The 23,321-nt window shown below is 43.1% G+C and overlaps 1 protein-coding gene across 2 annotated transcripts in view; it reads right to left on the bottom strand.

Moving 5' to 3' along the window:
- Window positions 1-23,321, bottom strand: part of MYOM2 (myomesin 2) — an 87,970-nt gene that overhangs the window by 4,052 nt on the left and 60,597 nt on the right. For both annotated transcript variants that reach the window (XM_087418644.1, XM_087418645.1), the window contains 6 exons: window positions 22,531-22,598; window positions 19,472-19,585; window positions 19,193-19,280; window positions 18,616-18,654; window positions 9,384-9,489; window positions 104-267 (listed from right to left, as the gene is read on the bottom strand). In XM_087418644.1, coding sequence (XP_087274770.1) covers window positions 104-267; window positions 9,384-9,489; window positions 18,616-18,654; window positions 19,193-19,280; window positions 19,472-19,585; window positions 22,531-22,598 — 579 coding nt within the window. The remainder of the gene's footprint in view (window positions 1-103; window positions 268-9,383; window positions 9,490-18,615; window positions 18,655-19,192; window positions 19,281-19,471; window positions 19,586-22,530; window positions 22,599-23,321) is intronic.

Here is a 23,321-nt window from a genome sequence, read left to right as displayed (position 1 = left end):
ATTTTCTCTGAATGAAAATAGTAAAATCAGATTGTTTCCGTTTCAGCAACTACATGGGTCACTAAAAACAAAATTACTCGATGCTGAAGAAGAATGATCTTACCTTGACCAGACAGGTCGAGTGAGCGCTGATGGTTATTTTTGCCATCAAAAATCTCAAAAGTATATTTTCCTTTATCCTTCTCTGTAGGTTCACAGATCTGCAGCCAGGCCATGTCTTCACTCCCTCCAATCCTCATGTGCTCACTAGACCCAACCTTAGCATCTCTATTAAAGAAGTAACAGGAACATGTTTCAATTCAGACTCTCATATTCTATGCAAGGTACTCATGGGACAATATTACACATGTTTGGGGGGGAAGCCTTTTCTAACTTGCTAGTGCTGATGTCATAATAGATTTTCCTGGATATTATAAATCTATTAACTACATCAGTAGCTCAAATCAGAAGACCTTCTAAAATGAAATCTGATACTTAGTTTTTAAACATACATTGTCATTTAATATATGCTTGTTGCCCACAACATAATGGACTTAAAAATACTCTACACGGTATGGAATATTTTCCCTAAAAAAATTAAAAATAGAATTACCATATGATCCCGTGATTGCACTTCTGGATATATATCCAAAAGAATTGAAAGCAAGGACTCAAACAAGTATCTGCACCCTCATGTTCACAGCAGCATTATTCACAATAGCTAAAAGGTGGAAGCAACCCAAGTGTCCACGGACAGACACTTGGACAGAGGAATGGATAAATAAAATGTGGTACCTCCATACGATGGAATATTATTCAGCCTTGAAAAGGGAGGAAATTCTGACACATACTACAACATGGATGGACCCTGAGGACATTATGCTAAGTGAAATAAGCCAGTTACAAAAAGACAAACACTATTTTATTCCACTTATATGAGGTACTTCAGAGTCGTCAAATTCACCGAGACGGAAAGTCGCATGGAGGCTGCTAGCAGCTGGGGGAGGATGGGAGGGATAGGGAGTTGTTTAATGGGTGCAGAGTTTCAGTTCTGCCAGATGAAAAAGTTCTGGAGATTGACGGTGGTGATGGTAGCACAACAATGTAAATGTACTTAATGTCATTGAACAGTACACTTAAAAATGGTTGAAATGGTCAATTTTATGTTTTGTATATTTTACCATAATTTTTTAAAATTTGAAATAAAAATAAAGCACGGGATACCATTCCTGCAGTGTGAGCTCTGCACCACACATGCAATATGTAAAGCCAACCTGCTCATAGTGTTCAAATGCATGTCAATTATTTCCTAAAGCTACTCTGATCTTGAGGGAGATGTGAAAGATTTCTAGAAGTTATAGTTAGGAGCCGTGAAGAACAGGGCTCGGGACAGACAGAAACTAGAGGGGGGGTCTATTTCTCTCATGCACCAGCTCCAGCAAAGTGGAACCCCAGCAAATTTCGCTGTGTTGGGACTGGCAGAGAACCACCTATAGTGCTCCTGGAGTATTTCATTACCCTCACCAGTAACCACATATTCCCTGGGTTCAGCTGGGAAAAGGAATTCTCCAACCCTCCTCACCATACTAGCCATTTATTCAGTACCTCTTCCAGTCAACAAAATATCCTTAAGCCCATAATAGATGCAGAGCTCTGTGAGCCGTGAGGGCTCCGGGTGGCCAGCGCCAGGCTGTCCCGTGTGCTCAAAGCAGCATCGCTATTGTTAAGGTGATGGACAGGCCATTCCAGTGCTCAGACCTACTCATTCCTACGTCCAAAAGAAAATTCAACCTTACAGAGTGATTCTTAGTCTGCAGAGAAAAACATCCTTTCAGAGAGAATATGCTGTGCCATGGATTGGCCGATCAACCCCAAACCCTGCAATGCTAAGAACAGTGAGCAGCCCATCTGTGCCAACACCCACACATAGACAGCAACGCACAATCGAAAAGTCGCAGCTTGATGAAGAAAGGCTTCTTTATCCCCTGTGTGCACCAACAACTGGGTATTCTGATAGACCAATCGGCAAGTCGTCCACTGTGGACGGTGGGACCTGAGCCCGCTGTAACAGTTCATCGTGGGCACCTGAGCCCGCTGTAGCAATTTGTCGACTAACGTACTACACCCAGGAAAACAGCCGCTAACAAGAGTATGGAATAGAGTAAGAAAGACACATTCTCTCCAACACGAATGGCCCTGAGGAATCTTCTCACACTCCCTTTGTTGGAGCTGTTGAGGAGAGGGTTAGCCATAATGCTTCCAAGTTCAGACAGAGACACACACAAGCGCTTATTACCAACAGCTTCCTAAGCAAGACTCACTGACGAGGCAGGGATTTTAGTGTGAGCCGAGACGCAGTACCAGGGCCCTCCCTCTGCGCGTCCCAGCCACTGGATCCCACCATCTCCCCTCCCTGTAAGGACCAGATATCATTTTGGGATCTGTAATGTGCTTCCTGCTCTGCTGAGAAGCAGATGGGTTCCACTAGGCCTGGGGATTTGCATTCTGCACCGAAAGCTGTGCTAGTGACCATTAGGGGGAAAAACAAGATTGCCTGAGTTTGCTGCATTCACACTAAGGCTGTCAGTGTCACTAGAGGCAGCCCCTGGTTCATTACACCACGTGTGTGCGTCTCGGCTGAAGAAGGTGTTTCCTTTGTCTCCAGGAATTCAAATGTGTCTTCCTCAGAGAGTGAAATTAGGCACCGAAACTGCCGTGCTCTGGATGCACGGGTCAAGACGTTCCAGTCTCTGCTTCACATGTGAGGGGGAGAGAGACAGAGTCTAGAATTCCTTCAGTGGGGCATGGCTGACAGCCTGAGATCTCAAGCTGTGAGAGCCATGAAGAAACGCTGATGGAGTTTGCATGTTATCAGCCACATTGTACGCGGCTTTTGTCAACAGGTGGAACTCATTTGGTCCCAAAGTCACCTTACAAATGCTCCAGGAAGTAGCGATAATTTCAGCTTTAGAGACGTTTATGTTCTATTGGAATATGTCCCGTTCTGATGGTGATCTGCTCTACTGTTAGCAATTCACTTGTAGGACAAAAACAACAACATGATTTTCCTTTTTTGGACACACATGACAATGGAAAAAGCAAACAGTTGCTCCACTGCCTCACAGTGATGGCCCTTGGCCCCGGAAGCTGTCTGTCATCCAAGTATAACTTAAAGAAAGCAACACTCTGCTGCATCCAGAGTTTCTCTTGGTGAAGACTATTTGTGTCCCCACGGCATCAACTCAGCCATGATGGAGGGTAAAGACCACTGCAGTAGAGGAGGATGTCCACAGAATGCCACATCACACCACAACCTGCTTGTGCACTTCCCAGGCCCCCTGCATCCATGGCGGGAACCCCAGGCTCTGCCACCAGCCCAGGCTCTGGTGCAGGAAAGCACTGCTCCCTGAGCTCAGCAGCTGGTAATCCTGCTCATGCCGAGAAGGCACTTGCCCTTAGGACTGGGAACACGCCTTTAACACTAATCCAAGACTTGAGCTCTGATCCCAGCCTCTCTCACAGCCCCTCACCTTTCTTGGACTGAGTACTGATTCTCTTTTCCAGAACCGACCTGAAGCCACTTGCAAGCAGCCATCCAGGAGCAGAGGTTGGAGCAGACCCTCTCCATCACCCCATTCCCTCTCCCTGGCTCACACCCTTCCACCCCATTCCAGGCTGCCCTCCTCTGGGAGGATTCTTGCCTCCAGCTCCTCCCCTGGGTCAACATGTCCCACCTTAACCCTACGCCCTCCATGGCTGGTTTCCACTGAAGTCAGTCAACTTATAAGAAGGCCAAACAAGTCTTAATAGTCAAAAATAGCTGCTAGCTGCTTGGATATCTTTTCGCCGAATTAATTATTACTGTTATCTTATGTAGACAGTGACTTTGGCTTATAGGGTTGTTTGTTTTTGTTTTGGGACTTAAATAGACCAAATCAGACAAAACTTCTTCCTTGGTTTTATTATTTGATCACAAAACATGACCAAATTCCTTCTTTCCAAACTAAATTTAAGACATCTTATATTAATGTAAGAAAGAGGAGGTTACAAGAAAGCATACCCGTGCTTGCTCATTTGTGCAAAAGACACACGGCAGATTGGTGACCTACAGTGGGTGAGTAGGAAGGGTATTAACAAGGGAAGAAAGAGATGGGCCAGGAGGCATTTCTGCACAGCTGTGACTCGCACAACCATGCTGTGCTTCACATACCCCAAAAATAAAGGACTGAAGTCCAACAGAACGGGAGGGGAACCCAAACTAGAACACAAACAGTAGCAAAGGAACTTACCTATGCTGCAAAAGAATGTAAAGATGGTAAGGAAGAAAAGAAACAACTAAGCAACTTTGGGAAACAGTATTTCACCTGGATGCTGTAAGGCCAAAAACAAAATGAATTGTGCAAAATACCACATGAATCATGCGAAATACTGTGCTCTGGTTTGGAAATTGGTTTTTCACTAGGATATGAGTTAGCGTTTCTGAAACGTGCATGTTTCAGAATTCAGAATTCACAACATTTCAGAATGATGTGAATATACTAAGATTGAAAAAAAATAAGTAACTATATTATAGATGAGAGCCAGGTTTCCCAGTGGGGAAGGAAGGTACCAATAAGGGAAGGGAAAGGCTTGAGGGAATCCTGTGGTGTGGACTGGAATCGAAGATACCAACCTGAACTCAGATTTTAACACACACACAGATAATGAGACACAGAATGACCATCAATAAGTGTGCACACAAGAGTCAGTGTGCATACCCATAGTCCCCAGCCCCGTCTGCCCAGAGGTTGTAAGAGCACTGACCACACAGCAATGGCACGTCTAAGGCACAGGTCCTGGTGTCTGAAGCCACACTCCAATGCCAGGGACACGGCTTCCTGGAGAAGTCATTGAGTCCAGGCTGGTGCAGGGAAGTACAAGAGGAATCAAGAATATCCTACAGGCCCAGGAAGGAAGAAATTGCTCATAAACAGATGGGGGCATGCGGAAGGACACAGGGGACAACCTGAAGGAGCTCCAAGGGCGAAAGTTGGAACAATTTGAGCAAAATAACGACAACAACAAAGATAATATTGGATTATGTCCATAGAATAAAATAAATATCCGTGAGTCCATACTGATATTGGATAAATAAATATATAAGGGGGAAGGGGTGGCACTTCCTCAACAGAGGAACTCCATAATAAAGAGGAACTTCAAATAAATGTAGAAAGACTGAGAGAAATAGAAAATCACCAGGAGGAAAACCTCAGACACACTTGTTGCAGCAGGATCCACCATCACATGCTCAAATCTGTGGGTGAACGTTTGAGGAAGACCAAGAGATTTGCCAAGTCCCAAAATGTGTCCCCAAGATATTTATTAATTACAAAAGGAAAATAGTGACTTTGCAGGAGGGAAACCTGGCAACCACCTTCACCAAGTGATAAGATATATCAACATCGCTTTTGTTGTATTTTGGCTAAAAATGAATAACTTCAATCTAACCATGGGAAAGAATGAGATACACCCAAATTGAAGGGCATGCTATAAAATACCTGACCAGAACTCTTGAAGAACATCCAGGTCATGATAGACAAGGAAAGACTGAGGAGCTGTCGCAGATTCAAGGAGATTAAGGAGACACGACAACCAAATGCAAGGTGGCATCACTGAAAATGGGTGCAACTTGAACTAGGTCCGTTGTCTGGAGAACAGTATCACATCACTGTCAATTTTCTGGGTTTGACGATGTTAACATCAGGGGGAGCTGGGCAAAGCCCATACAGGAAGTCTCTGTACTGTCTTTGCAACTTTTCTATAAGCCTAAAATTATTTAAAAATCAAATATTTTAAAGTATTATATATTAAAACAGGCAGTTGGAAGTGACATAGTTCAAAAGTCTAAAAACTAAGTCTAAGATAAATCATGGTTCAATAGAAGAAGGCAGATAATGACACGCACAAGGAAACAGATCCTCAACTCCTTATGGATGGTGGCTGAACTTGAGTCAAATGAAGGCTATGAAAACAGGTCTGAGGCGTAAATAGCCCTGTGGTTTCCCAACTGGAGACAGACTTCTGCTCTTCTCAGAGTGCTCAGACATTCGAGTGAACTCCACTCAGAGGCTGCCTCCCCATTTTAAGAAAAAAGTAGATAAAATGGAACAATTCCCAAAAGCTAGTAAATATTTCTATCTGGCAGGAGGAGACGATATTGAGGAATGCCAACATCCTGCAAAAAGAGCCCCACAAAACGCCCCAGCCTGAGAGGAGCTTACAATATCCAGCCACTTTTCTCCACTGCCTTCACGGTGACCAGAATCATGCACACAGGCAGAGAAGGTGAGACATCAGGGCTTTCTGACAGGCGATGGGACAATTGGAACCTCTCACCTTTGGTAGCTGCTTCAGGCCAGGAGCCCATCAAGGATGCCTCACTGTAGGTTGAAAGCCACTCCACGGGGTCACGGAGACTGTCCCACCACCCCCCTCAGCAATTCCCATGGGAGCCCTCCCACTCCCCTCTTGTGAAAACCAGCATGCTGGAGGTACGCAGGAAGGGTGCCTCAGGCATCCAGGCAGAACGGCATCACCCTTCCCCTTGGTTAGTTCAAGGGTTCATGGAGATTTCAGGGGACCTCTGTGGTGACGTTTCCCGAGCTGAATTAAAATATGCATTCTGAGATTAAAGCTGGCCATTATTTTTTTCTTCTATAAAGACACCATGAAATTTCTTAGGCAGCTGGGACATTTCTAAGTCTTAAGTGGTCAATACTCTCACAATTTGAGGTCTGGTCCTTTCTAGACGACATATTAATTTCTTCTCTTTGAGCAAGAGAACAAAATCCTTTCTCAGGAGAACATTTTTGCTGAGTTTCTCTTTGTATGCTTCTAAGTCATTTTGAATAGGTTTCCAGCCTTTCCTTTAAAGTGGTACTTTCCCATTCCTTGATATATTACTCATCATTTTTAACCAAAGAACAATTGTCCTTGCTTATGTCCGAACTTCACAAAATTCTCATCATACTCTGTGGATTCCATGTCGCCCATTAACACAAAATATTCACACGTCCACAGTGCAAGTCCTCAGCAGTCACTTCCTCGCCATCCCTGATTCTGTCAAGTGGGCCATTTGGCCTCAAAAGACAGATATATTCCATATGATGCACTACTTTTCCAGCTGCTATCTAGTAATAACTTATTTAATAGTCAAATAGTGAAATATAACCTAATGTTATATTTCAGTGATAGACTATAACTACAAAATATAGTTTAATATATAGTTTAAAATATAGTGGAATACTGTTTAACAGTAAAGTAGTGAAATATGACTAAAAGTCATATTTTCGTTACTAAATTGCTAAAGAAATACATGTATAAATCTGTTCAGAGGAAACACAGAAACAATGCCACTTTTATGAGTGCCTGGAGCTTTACAATCTGCCACCTTGTCTGCTGGTCTCTGGTGATCTTTTCATCTGATACAACTTTACTGATGAGTGAGATACATGATCTGTGTCCTTATCCCTCAGTCTGTTTGTCTGTCTGTAATCAATCCCCTCCCCCAGGGTAAATGCCCCTCAGTCTAGTAGTGGTTAGAAGCAGACTAACTAGTACTTAAGTCCTGGCTCTTTCATTTAGCGGTGGTGTGACTTTGAACAAAATGATTTATGTTCCTCTCGCTAAACCCCAGTGTCCACATCTACAAAATGTGGATATTAATACCTAACTCATAGGCTTTTGTGAGTGTTACACGAAATCTTGTGTGTTAAGAGTTAACACAAAGTACCTGCTTGCTACTGCTAACGTAACATCCCTGTACCCCTCGCATGGGCGTGTATCCAGGCCGGGGTGTAGGGGTGTTAATCTCTGCACCCCGGCCCCCAGCACAGAGCCAGCCACTCACCCAGGGACGAAGCTGAAAAGAGAGTCGCCTCTCCTAGAGGATGGACATGTCTACAAGGGGATACTGGACACTTATCCCAATGGTGTCTGTGATGGCTTACTCACTACAGCAGTGTGCAGTGTGCCCTAGACATCAAAGAAGCCTGGAGAAGGGCCTGATTAATTCTCCCTTTCCAGGGGAAGGTTTGACTCAGCCAGAAATATAGATTTACTCTTTTATCATAAGAAATAAATCCTTATAAACAATTCTATCACAAAAATACTCGAGTTTCAGTCTTTGAAGCTCCTGTTACTGGAATCCTTTATGAAAAGACCCTGCCTCTGAGAACTACCATAAGGACCCCTTCATGTGGGACCTATAATGACTCCCCTGCTACTGAGTTCCACACACTGAAAAATACTGAAATGTAAGATTCCAAACACAGATGCAGTAAGACTCCAATATATCTAATGATTTTATGTTTCAAAGCATAACATCTATGACAAAAGCACAGCATGTCAACATTTACATAGGAAAAAAAAAATCCCAAGAACATTTATCCTTCAGCACTTCAATTACTCACAAATAGGTTCACCTAAACAAAATCATGCTTTTTAAAGTGAAATAGTTACAACCATAGAGTTTATCTTTTGAAACGTTAACTAGAGAAATATAATATCTAAAGGCCTGATGTGGACACTCAGTTTATTGAGGAGAATAAAACTTTAGTATATTGACATCATGGAAAAATCGGCCTAAAAATGTTGCCCACGTCCTCAGCTTAGAGGAGAGACAGACAAAAAGACAGGACCCCTCTCCATCAGCCCATCTGAAGTTCTCTCGCTGTGGCTACGCCTAGGGAGATGCAGACCCTGACATCAGCCCCGTTTCCTCAGAGACCTGCTGCTTTGACTGGTTGTTTTAGAGACGAGCTTGGGGTTGGATACGAAAGCGCCAGAGCCCAAGGGCTGGGGTGATGAGGACTCCTCTGTGTGTTGTGACTGTTATGAAAGTCTCGAGGGTTTTAACAGTGAACATGCCCACCTGGAGACGCAGCAGAGCAGCGAACATGAAATACAGAAAAAGCTGCTGTTGATAAAGGGCTTGATCTTGTTTTCTTTCCCCTTTTAAGTATTGGGCTTGTTTCGGTCCTTTTCTTTTTAATTAATCTAGTGGGAAACCAACAGACTGGAAATTTGAAGCGTGGTTTCTAAATATTATTTTTCCATTAGTGCTCTGTTAGATTCCAGATACAATGTGTTACCAGTGGAGCCACCTTTGGCAAAACCGAGACATTGAAGAAATTTATCTCCAGCAGCTTCAGGCATTTGTTAACTGTCTCCTTCTCCCTGGTCCTCTCACCCCCACGATGGCTCCCTGCCCCAAGCCAAAGGCTGTCATCATTTCTCAGAACAACAAAGTCTCGAGAGGATGGGCAGTGCCGTGACATGTCGCCACAGAGCCCCGCATCCCGGCTGTAACCCTGGGCACGGCCCTCATCCACGGCATGGCCACGGTCCACAGCTCTTATACTTACTTGTGATACCAGTTCACTTTCATTTCCTCAGTGAAATATTTCAAGAAACACTGAAGTCTGATTCCGTCTGCGGTGCAGAGTATCTTGAGCGGAGAAGCAGATGCTCCTGCAGAAAAATAACACACACTCAGATCTCAGAAAAGCAGCATGTGCTCTGTTAGAATGGAAAGTGCTATTGCCAGAAATCTCTGCTCCCTCCTCCATCTCAGCTGTAAACATATTCCCACGTTCATGTATTCTAACGTCTGTCAGCCACGAATTCTTAGCATTTACCCGTGTCATGTTCGTTCATTAAATAAGCACTTTCCACACCAGAATTATTTGAAAAGCTCTTTGCTGAATATTGTAAAGGACACATAATTTTTAAAAAAAAAATCCACATCTGCCCCTTCGCAGCTTAGCTTAAGAAGAGGTGGAAAAATCACGCAAATAGTACTGTAACACAGTGAATGCTGCATTAATTGATCCAGAACTTAAGCATTATTGAAAATCAGCAAGCGGAAGATGATGAGCCACCAGAAACGATCCAGGACAGGGTCAGGGAGACGTAGGACGAGGGTCCGTCCTTTGAGATGAGTAAAAACTGGATGTAGGGGAAACAAGGCAGAAGAAACCACAGGCAATCAGAAAAACCTACGAATGAGAACATCTTTGGCGAGTCTGGAGTAGGAATTTAGGGTGATTTGATTGGGGTGGATGGTTTGGGGGAGGTGGGAGGTCAGGAGACGAGAAGATTCGGAGGTCGCCTGTTACTATGGCAAAAGCTCTGAACTGGAAGCAGACTGTTATTAGATATGTAACTAGAGGATTCACATGAACTCATGGTGTTCCCTCACATAGAAAATAATATTTATATAATTAGCAGAGACAAAATAAAATACTATGATTACAAACTGTTGAGGAGATGTCATAGAGAAGAGGCTCTTTAAAATATTTCTTAACAATGGTAAACAACTTGAAAATTTATCCAATGAATCTTACAATACTCATAGTAATCTACATAGTCACGTACTTCTGGGAATTCACTCAAAGGGAATATTCCTAAATATTGAAAAAAGCCTCTTTTTGCCCAAAGATGTGCATTGTGTCATTATTTACAATAATGAAAAATTGTTAGTATTCCTAAAGGGAAGACTTTAGACCACAGTACAGTGACTCCATGAAAATATAAAATCTATAGAAAAGACAGACAATTAACACAAAATAAGTGAAAAAAAACAAGAAACAAATTGTATTTATGATTCCAACCATGTAAAGAAATAGAAACTGAAATAATGGTCATGACTAAGATGTTCTTTATTTTCCATTTATTCTTAAATGAACATGTGTAAATAAAGAACATCAAACAAGAAGATAAATAAAAACCCTTTTCCCTGGCAGTTATTGTAAGAATTAAAGGAGACAACGTCTGTGAACCCTCCCCACAGTGTCATGCTGTCGTCAATGCCTGCCGTGACCTCTAGTCCTTCCTCACCCCATGTGGCTGGGTCTCACCACAGGGAACCAAGGATGCAGAACCCAACAGACAAGAGGAGAGCTGATGACAGACCCCGGTCCCTCCTCAGAGTTGGGAAGGTGGAGGGAAGGGGGTGAGTGTAAGGGACTGCGAGAGCAGAGAGAGCTGGAAGATGCCTGCCGAGGAGCCACCCAGAGAACCAAGTGGAGCCAGCACCCACTCATGAGGGTCCCTGACCTGGGGGCATAGCACGGCCACATGGCCACATGCAGAGAGAGGGCTGCGCACAGGAGGGTCGTGTGAAAATCCACACAGGAAACAGAGACACCCCATCGCCTCCGCCTCCCCCTGGGCAGGTGAGACCCTACTCCCTCTATAGGAGACCGGGGGCTCACCCTTTAGAGAGTCAGAACTACACAAGCTCAGTGGTGGAGGCAGGGGGTCAGTAAGTAAGGCCACGGCGCTAAGCCGTGGACTCGGGTGAGCCTGTCTGCCAAATGGCAAGGCTCCCTGCCCTCCTCCACTGCCGCTGCTCACCTCCTAGAATGCTGACCATTCCACCACCCTCCCCCGGGGAAAACCCTGGAGGATCGGAACAGCTACAGAAGAGGCCAGCCACACAACCAGCAAGCCAAGGAGTGTCTTGCCCCCCACTCTCCAGACACATGGCGCCCACAGCTCCGCCAGCCCTGCTCATTGCTTGAATCTCCAATACACAGCACACCCAAGAATCAGCAGACCTGTGAGAAAAGTCACTAACATGGACGAGGTAGAAAAATACAAATAAAAACTGAAGAAGATGCCGTCTGAGAGGAAGAGACCGGAAGCTCTGCAGAAAGAAAGGACTGGGTGGGCAGAAGGTCCCTGAGACACAGGGAAGGCATGAGATCCAGGGCCCAGGAAGAGAGGCTGGGGAGGAGAAGAGGGAGGCAGGAGAGAGGGGCAGGGGCCAAGGAGGGGAAGATGAGATGGCCTGCAGGGGGTTAGGATGAGGAAGCCTGTCCGGAAGGAGTAGACTGGGTTAAAGGAAGGATGCCTGGTGAGTGGAACCGGGTCAGAAGCGGACAGAAAGAGGACTCCAGAGGCCATGGTGGGGGGCATTCAGCTAGGTGGGCTCCAGCCATGGAATCCAGTAAGGGGATTCCAATCCATACATCATTTACCCTGATTTTCCAGAAAGCACTCTTAGGGCTTGAGTGCCTGGTGGTTCCATTCCATTCAGGGGGAAGCGTTTCAGTAAGTGCCAGGAAGAAGGAGAGGGGAGCTGCAGGAAGGCTGGTGTGACCTTGTAGACCCAGAAGCTCTGTGGGAATCTCATGGTGTGAGAAGCTCACATGTGGTCTTATTTATATGTTGATATGTGTAGTAATGACTCAATGGAAAGGGTCAGTGACATGAGAAGTCCCCTTAAGGAACATCCTCTTGGTGCCATTTGAGGTCCTCAATGCCATCATCAACGGGTGGAATATTCTCAAGGACTCGTAATTGACATAATAGTAAACAGGAACACTTTTTAACCAACAAAATACGTCCTTCATTTTTCCAAATGATAAGAAAAAGTTAAGGGCGGGCTCAACAAAATCAAAGACTCAGCATCAAGAGGAAATCCCCTTTGACACCCAAATACGTGAGTGAAAGTTCAGCTCGTCAAATGGAACAGAAACAAGATGCTGGCTTAATGGGTGGTCTCCCCAAAGCACTCTCCAGAAAACAAGACGAAATGAAAGGGGAGAACTATCTTGTCAATACTTTTAGGGTTTTTACTTTGTTTCTAATAAAGCCAACTTGTCCTGGGTATTAATAAACCAGAGGCATGGAAATGGGTTGTGGTTTGCCTGCGTCTGAAAGAAACACCCCAGAGGTCATGAGTCAACACTCTAGGACGGTTTGGTCACTGGGAGATGGAAAGAGGCCTCTCACCGTTTTTTGTTTCAGTTGTGGTGAGAACACTTAACATGAGATCTACCCCCTTAACAAATTTTCAGTGCACAATACCGTGTTGTTAACTCTAGGCACAATGTTGTACAGCAGGTCTCTAGAACTTACTCATCGTGCATAACTGAAACTTCATGCCCTTCAACAGCAACTCCTTGTTCCCCCTCCCTCCAGCCCCTGGCCACCACCATCCTACTCTCTGTTGCCATGAGTTTGACTATTTTAGAGACCTCATGTAAGTGGGATCATGCAGTATTTGTCCTTCTGTGTCTGGCTTATTTCACTTAGCATAATGCCCTCCAGGTTCATCCACACTGTCACAAATGGAAGGATTTCCTTGTTTTTTAAGTCTGAATAATATCTCACTTTATGTATAGATATAAATATATATATATATATATATGTATATATATATATACACACCACATTTTCTTTAAGTCACATCATGTATAAGGACCCGTTTTAATTCAAGGCCACGATGAAAGGCACACACATTCTCACAAACACAGGCACACTCAAAAAAACACACAATCAGTAAGGCCACTCTGGAGCCATCAGCAGGCATCTCCCTGAGCATCTTCCCAGCCTTGCAGCCAGACATACCAGGAGGCCCAACAGAGGTCTGGGGCCTGAGGTAGCAGAGCCCCCCTTGGTTCAAAAACAAACAAACAAAAACTCTCTGGTAAAGGCAAAGGAGTGTCGGGGTGCAGGAGTCAGAAGCTGGGCAAGATGACAAAGGGTGGAAGGAAGGAGGGTTGAGACAGGGGAGAAGGAGGGAGGAGCTCATGTTTGGTGGGAGGCTACAGGTTAAGTGAAGGGGAAACATCTGACAGGAACAGCTCCACCAAACACCCCTTCTTTCTGTCCGACTATGCCATGCTCTTAAGGGGTATTGAGGAAAATAGAGAAGGAAAATAAGAGATGGGAAAAGGAGAAATGTGGAAACTGAGAACACAGGGTGCTTAGCACACTGTGGATTTGATAGAGACTGGGAACGTAATTGAAGCACAAAGAGAAAGAACAGAAGATGATTCTTCCGAGCCCCTTCCTCCACTTTGCTTCTCCCCGTAGTTTCATCATGTGCATTAAAAGCGGGGGGTAAGGAAGTGGACTGGGACCTGTGCTCCCTCCCGGCACAAAACCTGCATAAAGGGAGCAAACTACACACCCTTGAACCCAAAAACACAGAAACTTTGTAGTCTTAGAAAAGGCAAAACAGTTTAAAGCTCAGTCATTTTTCAGACTGTAATTGGAGTCAATAAATGACCATGAACCCAGAAGGTTTTCCAATCAAGCAGAGGAAGGAAAAGTATCACTGATGAAACATGCACAGAGGAAGAGCAATTCTAGGGAATTTCTCCACTCAAATGCAAGGATCATGCCTGGCAGTTTCCCTAAATACTGATAATCAAGCCCTGCACACTGAGTTAAAATATACCCTACAGAAGCAGATGGGTCTCATTTTTGCTAGCCAATCAATGCATAATTAACTTTGCCAACCACAGAGAGGAAAAGACCACAGGATGCATGTTCCAAGTAATGAGATTACAAGAGCCTGATTTCCAAGAATGATACTGACCAGGGCAAACATTAGCTAGGAGGTTGTATCTTATTTTCTGATTTTATGTCAACTGCGTCATTATTAAGCCTTGATTTCAAAGGCTTAAGGAGCATTTATATTTTATTATACAAAGTTTAAACAGATAGATACTTAAATACATGCAATACTCCACACCAAAAGTACATTCTGCCATTGATGTTTCTATTTCACCAACTGATTTTTTAAGTCATTAAAAAATAGACATTTCAGAGTTCTATAAATATTAAAAATCAAGGTATATATTTTATTTGACCCCCTTTAGGTAATAACACACTTTAGATATTTTCATAAAATTGAATGATTACCAATGGTAAAGAATTGTGTGGGAAATGTCTTAGAAATACATATCGCGTAATGAAGAGATAATTCTGAAGTACATTAGAAGGAACACTGGACTGCTAATCTAGGAAAACTAGAAGATTTAGGTGCTCCCCCCTCTATTCTGCTAGCAGTTAACTGAGTGACCTAGAACAAATTACACACCTTCTCAGTGACACAAGTTATCATCTAAACATTTTGTGTGGTCTCTTCTAAGATTCTGCAAAAATAAATGGACTCCCTTGGAACATTTTGTTAGTGATGGTTAATGGTGATGCCTAAAACTTATCTTAGGAGTTTGGTTCTAACATTCTGCCTTCTCCATCTCAAAAGTCAGCATGGAAAGGTATAAAAATGTTAAATGTATATGCACATCTATATGGAAACATATGATGTAAAAGCAAGACGTGCATACAGCATCCTCCATGCAGATGACTGCATGTGCACACAGCATCCTCCAGGCAGATGACTGCATGTGCACACAGCATCCCCATGCAGATGCCTATATGTGCATAGAGCATCCTCCATGCAGATGCTCGTATGTGCGTACAGCATCCTCCATGCAGATGCCTGTATGTGCGTACAGCATCATCCATGAAGACGCATGTATGTGTGTACAGCATCCTCCAGGCAGATGCCCATATGTGCCTACAGCATCCCCCATGCAGATGCCTGTATGTGCGTACAGCATCCTCCATGCAGATGCCTGTATGTGCGTACAGCATCCTCCATGAAGACGCATGTATGTGTGTATAGCATCCTCCAGACAGAAGACTGCACGTGCATACAGCATCCTCCAAGAAGATGCCCATATGTGCATAGAGCATCCTCCAGGCAGATGTTCATATGTGCGTACAGCATCCTCCATGCAGATGCCCGTACATGCATGCTGCATCCTCCATGCAGATGACTATAACTTAGGCATGTATTTTTATAGTGGGTTTATTTGCATCCACAGGATTATAGAGCGTTAAATCTGGATGAGAACTTGGATATCATCTTGTCCAAATTCTTTCTTATATGGATGGGGAGACTGGGGGACTCACACTACATCTGTATCTATATTTATGCACAACAAATGTGCTTGATAGCTGAGCACATCCTTTAACTTTCAGAACACAAAGAACAAATACTTTTGTTCTGTGGGCCCATTAGCTGAGTGGGCAGGAGAGCATCCTTTGCCCTGTGGTCACACAACAACGCTGCAGGATTCTCTGTGTGGGATCGCGGATCTGGGGGGCTGAGCCTGGAAGCTCGTGTGGCTGAAGTGAAGATCCCATTTTTATCTAAAGCCTCTATTTGGCCCTGAAATCAAAACAAAATTCAGGGGCCCCAGAAGGAGAGCAACTGATGGCTCCCAAAGATGCAACGCCCAACTGGCCGTTTGGTCTTAGAAGCTACGGGAACGCTGTCTCCCCTCCCCCGCCAACCTGTGAAGGAGAATTTGGTTTAAAAGCCAAGAAAACTCATAAGGAAATGTTTTAGCACTCCAGAAAATATAGATTACTGTTCTGACAGCTCTCTATTTGCACTTTCAGAGGTGGCACTCCTTTACATAAACCTGGTGTCACCACCCAATGCTGCTACATATAGCTATAGAATTTGACCCAAAACACCTCTCCTGGGTGTACCTAGATCCTTCTTCCATAAGGCAGAGGTCATACAGTCATCTCAATATACCCGCCACGACTTCTCTACCCCAGCGATTCCATAACTGTCAGACAGCACCAAGGACTGTGTGCATCATCTTTGTGCTGGGCTATTTCAGGAAATAATGCAGCTCAGTTATGTCTGCCACCAGCCAGACTGAAAGGAGGCTCCAGTTAATTCTATAAAGCCACTGATGAGACAACAAGAGCCCCTGTGAAATCTAAACAGAATAAATTGCAAGACTTAAGGCTTAAAAATACTACCTGGCAGACTCTGTACGCTACACTGAAGAGGCATGTGAAGATGACAACCAGGTGCCCTAGGGTGGGTGGGGATCTGCAAGTCTTCTGTGAACTGGACAGTGGGCCGCCTCCATGGAAGAGACTCAAAGAAGCAAATGGGCGGGTGAGTGAGTGCGTGTGTGTAACAGTGAGTGTGAACGTGTGAGTGTGTGGGAGTGAGTGTGTGGAAATGTGTGTGTGAGTGTATAAGTGTGAGTGTGTGGGGAGTGAGTGTGAATAAGTGTGACTTGCGTGAGTGTGGGAGGAGTGTATGTGAGTGTGAGGGAATGTGTGTGAGCCAGCACGTCCCTGTGCGTTGGCACCACCGATGCTCTCAGGAGAAACTGAAGCAGGCAGAGGCACACAGTTTCCCCGAGGATGAAGGACGGAGGTGACCACACAGACAGAGGTCAGAGAATCAAGGCCCCACTTTTCTGAGAGGAGGACGACGCCAGGAACCGACAGCACATGAGAGTGGTCGCTGATGGGTGAGGCACGTGACGTGGGACCCACAGGTGTCACCTGAGACTGATACAAGACCAACAGCCAAGGTGGCCAAGATACCCAGGGTCACCCAGAAATTTCACTGCAGCAAATGGGGCTCTGAGAAGACAGCGCCAAGGGCAGGGGGCAGGGCCTCTGGGCGAGGGGGTCAGGCTGCGGAGCCAGGGAACAGGACAGGCATGTGAGCTGCCGTGAGCCCTGGCTCGTCAGCACATAGACACATCGTAGATCAAATAATACTCCTACTCCTCTCATGCTGAAATAATACGGTGCACAAAGTCTTTCAGGACCCGGAAGGCCCGGGTTCTCCAGAGAATAAAGGCTTAAAACCAGTGATGCTGAAGCCCTGTGTCGGTTCCCTCCGCCCCCATCTACCTCTCAATAAAATGCACGTGGGCCTTCCAGGTGAGCGCATGTCTAACCCGGGACTCTGAGAACACAGTGAGGGAAACTACCTTTTGCATCAGTCCGGTCCCCTCACATGTACGTGCACTCTTTCAGGATACCAAGATCAGCTGCGTTACCAGCGTGCTGCCCACTAGCACGTTACCTAATATTTTAAACAAAGTAATTCCACAGAGTTTGAGAGTGAAGCCACCTTTCAAATGGCTTAACATGCCTTCACAAAGTGGTTTGCACATCCATGAAGTATATCCATTTGGCCCATTAATAATCATCAAGAGTAAAACTCATTTAAAATGTGGTTATTTATTTGACCAAGCAAAAGCAGAAAGGAATAAAATATACCTTGCAGAGCTGTTCTGAGCAAGCAATGAAAATAAACATAAGAAGGTTTTCAGAAGAACGCCAGGAAAACTGTGAACTTGGGATTGAGAGAGATGTTAGCTTCTAGTTAGGGTCCTGGTTTCTGCTGGCAGAACACCTCCAGGTAAGCCACTCAACTGACATAGGCCCAAGTGACTTGATCAGAAGATATAAATTAGGTAATCGCTACAAAGTCCACAGTAGTAAAATTGTATAATTCTAGCATAAAGCACTATACAAATAGAAGCTATTATTATCCAATTAATAACCAGTATCTTCATTCTCACAGCTTCCATGCAAGGGCAGATGGAGAGGAAGAATTTATTGGCAAAGCTAAAAAAATGGTTTGATGCATATGACACAAAGCCAGAGGCTTGCGATTCATTATTGCTATTCTACATCTGTAATAAAGACGCTGATAGCAGTTATGTGCAGAGCAATCATCCAAACCAACCCAAGGCAAATTGGAAGAAGTGGCTAATTAGGAAGTCCAAACTGGGTGGTTTTTTTCCTTCAGTAAAACATCAGTTCTAACCATGATGCTGTAATCCCTTTAAAAACCATCACCACAGCCGTCAGACAACCACTCTGCCATTTAAGCAGGGCCTGCTGCAGCACCTGCACTGCTGCCCCACAGCTCCCCCTTGCAGAGGTCAACATGCATCTCAGGAAGTACTGGGTTTAGCACCAAAACAACTTGAAAATTAGAAGGCATTTACTTACCACAGACTCTGCTCATTGCCAAAATCATATCATCGTACACTGAAAGGGAGAAGGGAAATGTACCATTACGAAGTGTAATTTCATCAGAAAGCAGCATTTTCATGTTTAATTAAATTGATACAGGAAATTGTGATGTTCATTTGAAAAATGAAACATTAAAATGGTAATATTTATCCATAAAGTCTTACATGTGTCATAAATCCTTCTAACCTACTCACTTTTTAAACAAGGAACAAGAACATTTTACTCAACATAAATCCAACTATACATTTAATTGAATCACTTCATCACTGTTTCAATCATTTTAACTACATTAGTAATGGGATAAAACTTGGCTTATGATAATGGACTAAAATGCCATTTCATATAAACCCCAAGTAATATCACACACTTTTCTGAAACATTGAAACAGCTTTGAACGCAACTAAAGTACAAATCTATTTTCTTCTACGGTGTTACTGCTAAAGAAACAACGTGTACGATAGCTAAGGATACGGATGAATGTGCCTTGAGACACATGTCATCCTGTTGGTGAAATGGATTTCTTTTTCGTAGAACAAAGAAGGTTTTATTTTACCTTTGCCAGCTATCTCAAGGGTAGACACATCTTGACCTCTGTCGTCTTTCAAGGTTGCCTTATATTCACCATGGTCCTTCTTTGACAACTGCAAATAGAACACATCCCATATTTATGTAAAATCAATACCATGATATAAAATGCAATAAATGCTAACACATTTTCTTCGCAAACCATGGAAATTCAGGATACAAACTGGGACATAATGCAGGATATACGAGTTATTTGAAAGACCTGTTTTTGTTTCATTTCTATCTTGTTTTAGTTCATACAGAATACCTTAGGTATGAGTAGCTCACAGACTCCCTTCTCTAGATCAGGCAACTTTTCAGTTTCATACAGAACATCATCCTTTAGCCATTTGAAAACTGTTTCTTTCTTGGTGTTTGCAACCTACAAGACAGAAATCTTACATTTAGTAAATCGTTAGTATGATTTAGAATCACTCAGGCTTATAAGAAAAAAGTCTATTCAGATTTTAAATCACAGACCTTTAAAAAAAATAACATCAGTTTTTATTATAGAGCATCTCAGAGGCTCACGGAAAAGCTGTCACTCCTAATAATGGCAAGGACATTTCTAAATCCCAGCTTCTGAAATAATGAAGCCCTCACAGTTGTACACGAAAGGACAAATGATTCTTCAGTGTTCTAGCCCATGAAATTAGATGGTGTAAGGATCTTTTGGTTTATGTGAAATACCAGTAGTAAAGACAAGTTGTAAGCAATGTACTTCAAATTTATAAATAATATAAAATATTCTTAGCGGTCTATAAAACCGTTCAGTGGCTCCTTTTTTGGCAGTAGGACATTTCAGATGCATCTATATAGAGGGAATGAAAGCTTAACACAAAATAAGCCCAATGGGGATGGGAACTTTCCTTCTACTAAAATTCCCCACAATTCAATCTCTGACATGATCTTGTACTCGAAACTAAGCTTCGCAGAATCCCAAAGATGAGTAAGCACTTTGATTCATATGCTCTGATGTACATGTCATACTGATGAGACAGAATTCCAGCTCCCTGTGAACGGAATGTACTGACCATACTGGATTATATGAGACTGAGGATTCTGCAATTACATCCCATATGGATGCAACAAAAGTGATGTCAATGACTACAAAAATAAATCACAAATATTTAGAGTGTGATCGGTTCTGATGGTGTAGTAGCGCAACATACTTTAGGATTTCCGCAGCGGCTATGTCAACTGGTGTAATTAGTAACAACACTAGAAAGTAATCCCCAGACAGCAGGGATTCTGAATGGATTACTCACACTTGTGCCCCAGGGCATGGCGTGGGATTACAGAGAAGTAATTCCACGAATGTTTGGTGAATAAATGGAGGAAGTGCCTCCCACTGGACTGGGAAGGAAGATCTTCTTTCCCAAGTCAGAACCACCGTTTGACGATAAATGGCAGGATGGACTGTAGCTAAACAATTCTAGCCAACAATCTCCTTTACCCTGACATGATGCCCCTTTTCAGTGCCAATCCTTAGTGTACCTTCCCATTATTCAGTACTGCTTCCTCTTACTCTCATTTTCCAAGACATTTTAAATTGTGGGTCCTCGTGCGCTAAATAAAAACCTTTCCAATGACCTTCAGCCTCTGTTCTCTAAAACAAATATCCTCTATTTATTTATTTCTCCCATAGCTGGGGAGGTTCTTATGCCCCTGCATAGCTCACCTGTCTCTTGTCTGAATTCTCTGCAATTTCTCTCTACCACTCCTTAAATACGAGCTCCTAACATGTACATAAATAGCTAGAATAGAAAATGACAAGATCGCTCCTGAGACATCGTGTAGCCCAGGGCTGACACATTCCAAGAGTAGGCGCTCCCTAATTCTCCACTTGTGCTGTATGGGAACTTTCTATCAGATTTTCTTCTGTTTCTGATTGAAGTTTCTCTTATCTTAAACTTTTCTTTTAAAAGATGGTTTTCTGTGAAGTTCCAACATGCATGTACCCTCGCATAAATTTTCTCCATGTGTTTTGTTATGTAAGTAAATTAAAAAATAACCATCCGCCAAAGTATTATTAAGTGAAACACTATGCAGAAGAAGGGTTTACAGAATCAAAAGATAGGGACGCAAGTAGGCATGACATCCCCAGGACTTATTCACCTTATAACTGGATGTTTGTGCCCTTTGACAACTTCTCCCATTTCTGCCACGCCCCAGCCCTTGGTAACCGCCATTCTACTCTGTTTCTCTAAGTTCAGCTTTTTTAGATTCCACATATAAGTGAGATCATACAATATTTGTCTTTCTCTGTCTGACTTATTTCAGTTAACGTAATGCCCTCAAGGTCCATCCATGTCGTAGCATGCATCAGAATTTTCTTCCTTGTTAAGGCTGAGTCATATTCCATTATTTGGATAGATCATGTTTTATTTCTCCATTCGTTCACTGATGGACCTTGAGTTGCTTCCACCTTTTGGCTCCTGTGAGTGATGCTACTATCAACATGGGGGTATACACATCTAGTTGAGTCCCTGCTTTCAGTCCCTTCCTATGGCGGATCACATGGTGAGTCTACGTTTAACTTTCGAGGAACCGCCATACTGTCCTCCACGGCAACCAGCCTCGTAATTTACACCCGAATAACAGCTCTTTCACGGTTCAGCTCTCTTGCTGGTGCTGTTGGACGGCCCTGCAGCCGTCCCTCCGCCCCTATTGACCTGCCTCGTCCTTGGTCATCCTCCAGCACTCAGCTCAGGAACCTCCCCCTTGTTGAAATGATCTGTCTACTCTTCCCTCTTACCCACTAGACTGTGAGCAGCTTGAGGACAAAACACTGCATTGTTGACCGTTCCCCAGCCTCTTCTATAGTAACAGTCATGTAGCAGGTGCTCACTAAGTTTGTTCTCCAAAACCCAGATTTTTATATTTAGTAGTAATTAAGGTTTAATTTGCTACCAAAATATTAAAGTAAAACTTAAGAAACATCTTATTCTGAAAAGATACCTTTTATTTCCTAAGGAAATCGTGTCAGCATGGAAATTACCAGGTAAATTTCATCATAGTGTATTTTCTCATAAATTCACGTACTAAAATCTTAAATAAATATCTTTATAAACTACCTCCTTGAATCTTCTTTTGCTTGTCACAACACTGTAGTCTTTTCGTGGAGAACACAGACAAGCAATGAAAGTTAAAGTGCCACGACATCCACGAGACCCGAAAGTCGCTCCGTCCACCTACCCGCAGCTCACCCAGCACACGCATTTCACCGTCATCCTATGACTGACCCATGCTGCTTCCCTGAGGGCGCTCTCTAACGGACACAAGAACAAGACTCTTACTGCCTTCCTGTTAGAACTGACTTCTCACCTTACAAACAAGTCGAACTTCACATTCTTCTGTGACATCCCAGTGCAGATACTCAGCAAAATGAGGGCCTGACGGGGAGAAAAGAGGGGAAACAGTTTAAAAAAGGAAAAAAGAAGTAAAATATGTATATACACACACATAATACGTATGTGTATGTACATATATATATTTATATCTATGAATGCATTTTGGCAGAAGAACATAGTTGTTCAGTATGAAACCAAGGTAACTAATTTTCAGGGCCCTGAAGTCAACGTGTGTGTAATAGCAACTCCCCACTGGAATCTATACTTCTGAGTAGAAATATACTGTCTGGTCCCTCCTTCTTGCTGACGTTTAATATCTATTGCTCTTTAGAAAGCAGAATATGAAATCATTATATTTTTTTTTCTCGAGGCATATGTCTAACGGAACATCCAATGGCATAGTATATAAAACTTGAAAATAGGAGAATTAATAAAGATAAGATGAAGAAGAAGCAGCTTGAGTAGCAATTTTGGAAACACACATTTTATTTACATAGCATTCGAAGTCAAAGATGGATTTATACATGTCTTTCATAAGTCATTTTATTTAAGATGAATGTAGAAGTAAGCCATCTACTAATAATGACATCACTAGCCCATTCAACACAAAAATATAAAGCAGATTTAGAAAGTATTTATTGATTTCTTTTACATAAATACTTTCTACAAAGTTAGTAAAAAAAAATTTATAATGTACAAATGAGCAAAATAAAATATTTTTGACTATTAAAAATAAAAATCATGTGTTGATTTTATATTTTATAA

The sequence above is a fragment of the Ceratotherium simum genome, chromosome 28 (genome assembly GCF_057802395.1).
Source record: "Ceratotherium simum simum isolate JZ-2026a chromosome 28, ASM5780239v1, whole genome shotgun sequence".
Lineage (NCBI taxonomy): Eukaryota > Metazoa > Chordata > Mammalia > Perissodactyla > Rhinocerotidae > Ceratotherium > Ceratotherium simum.
This window is presented reverse-complemented; position numbering and strand designations above follow the sequence as displayed.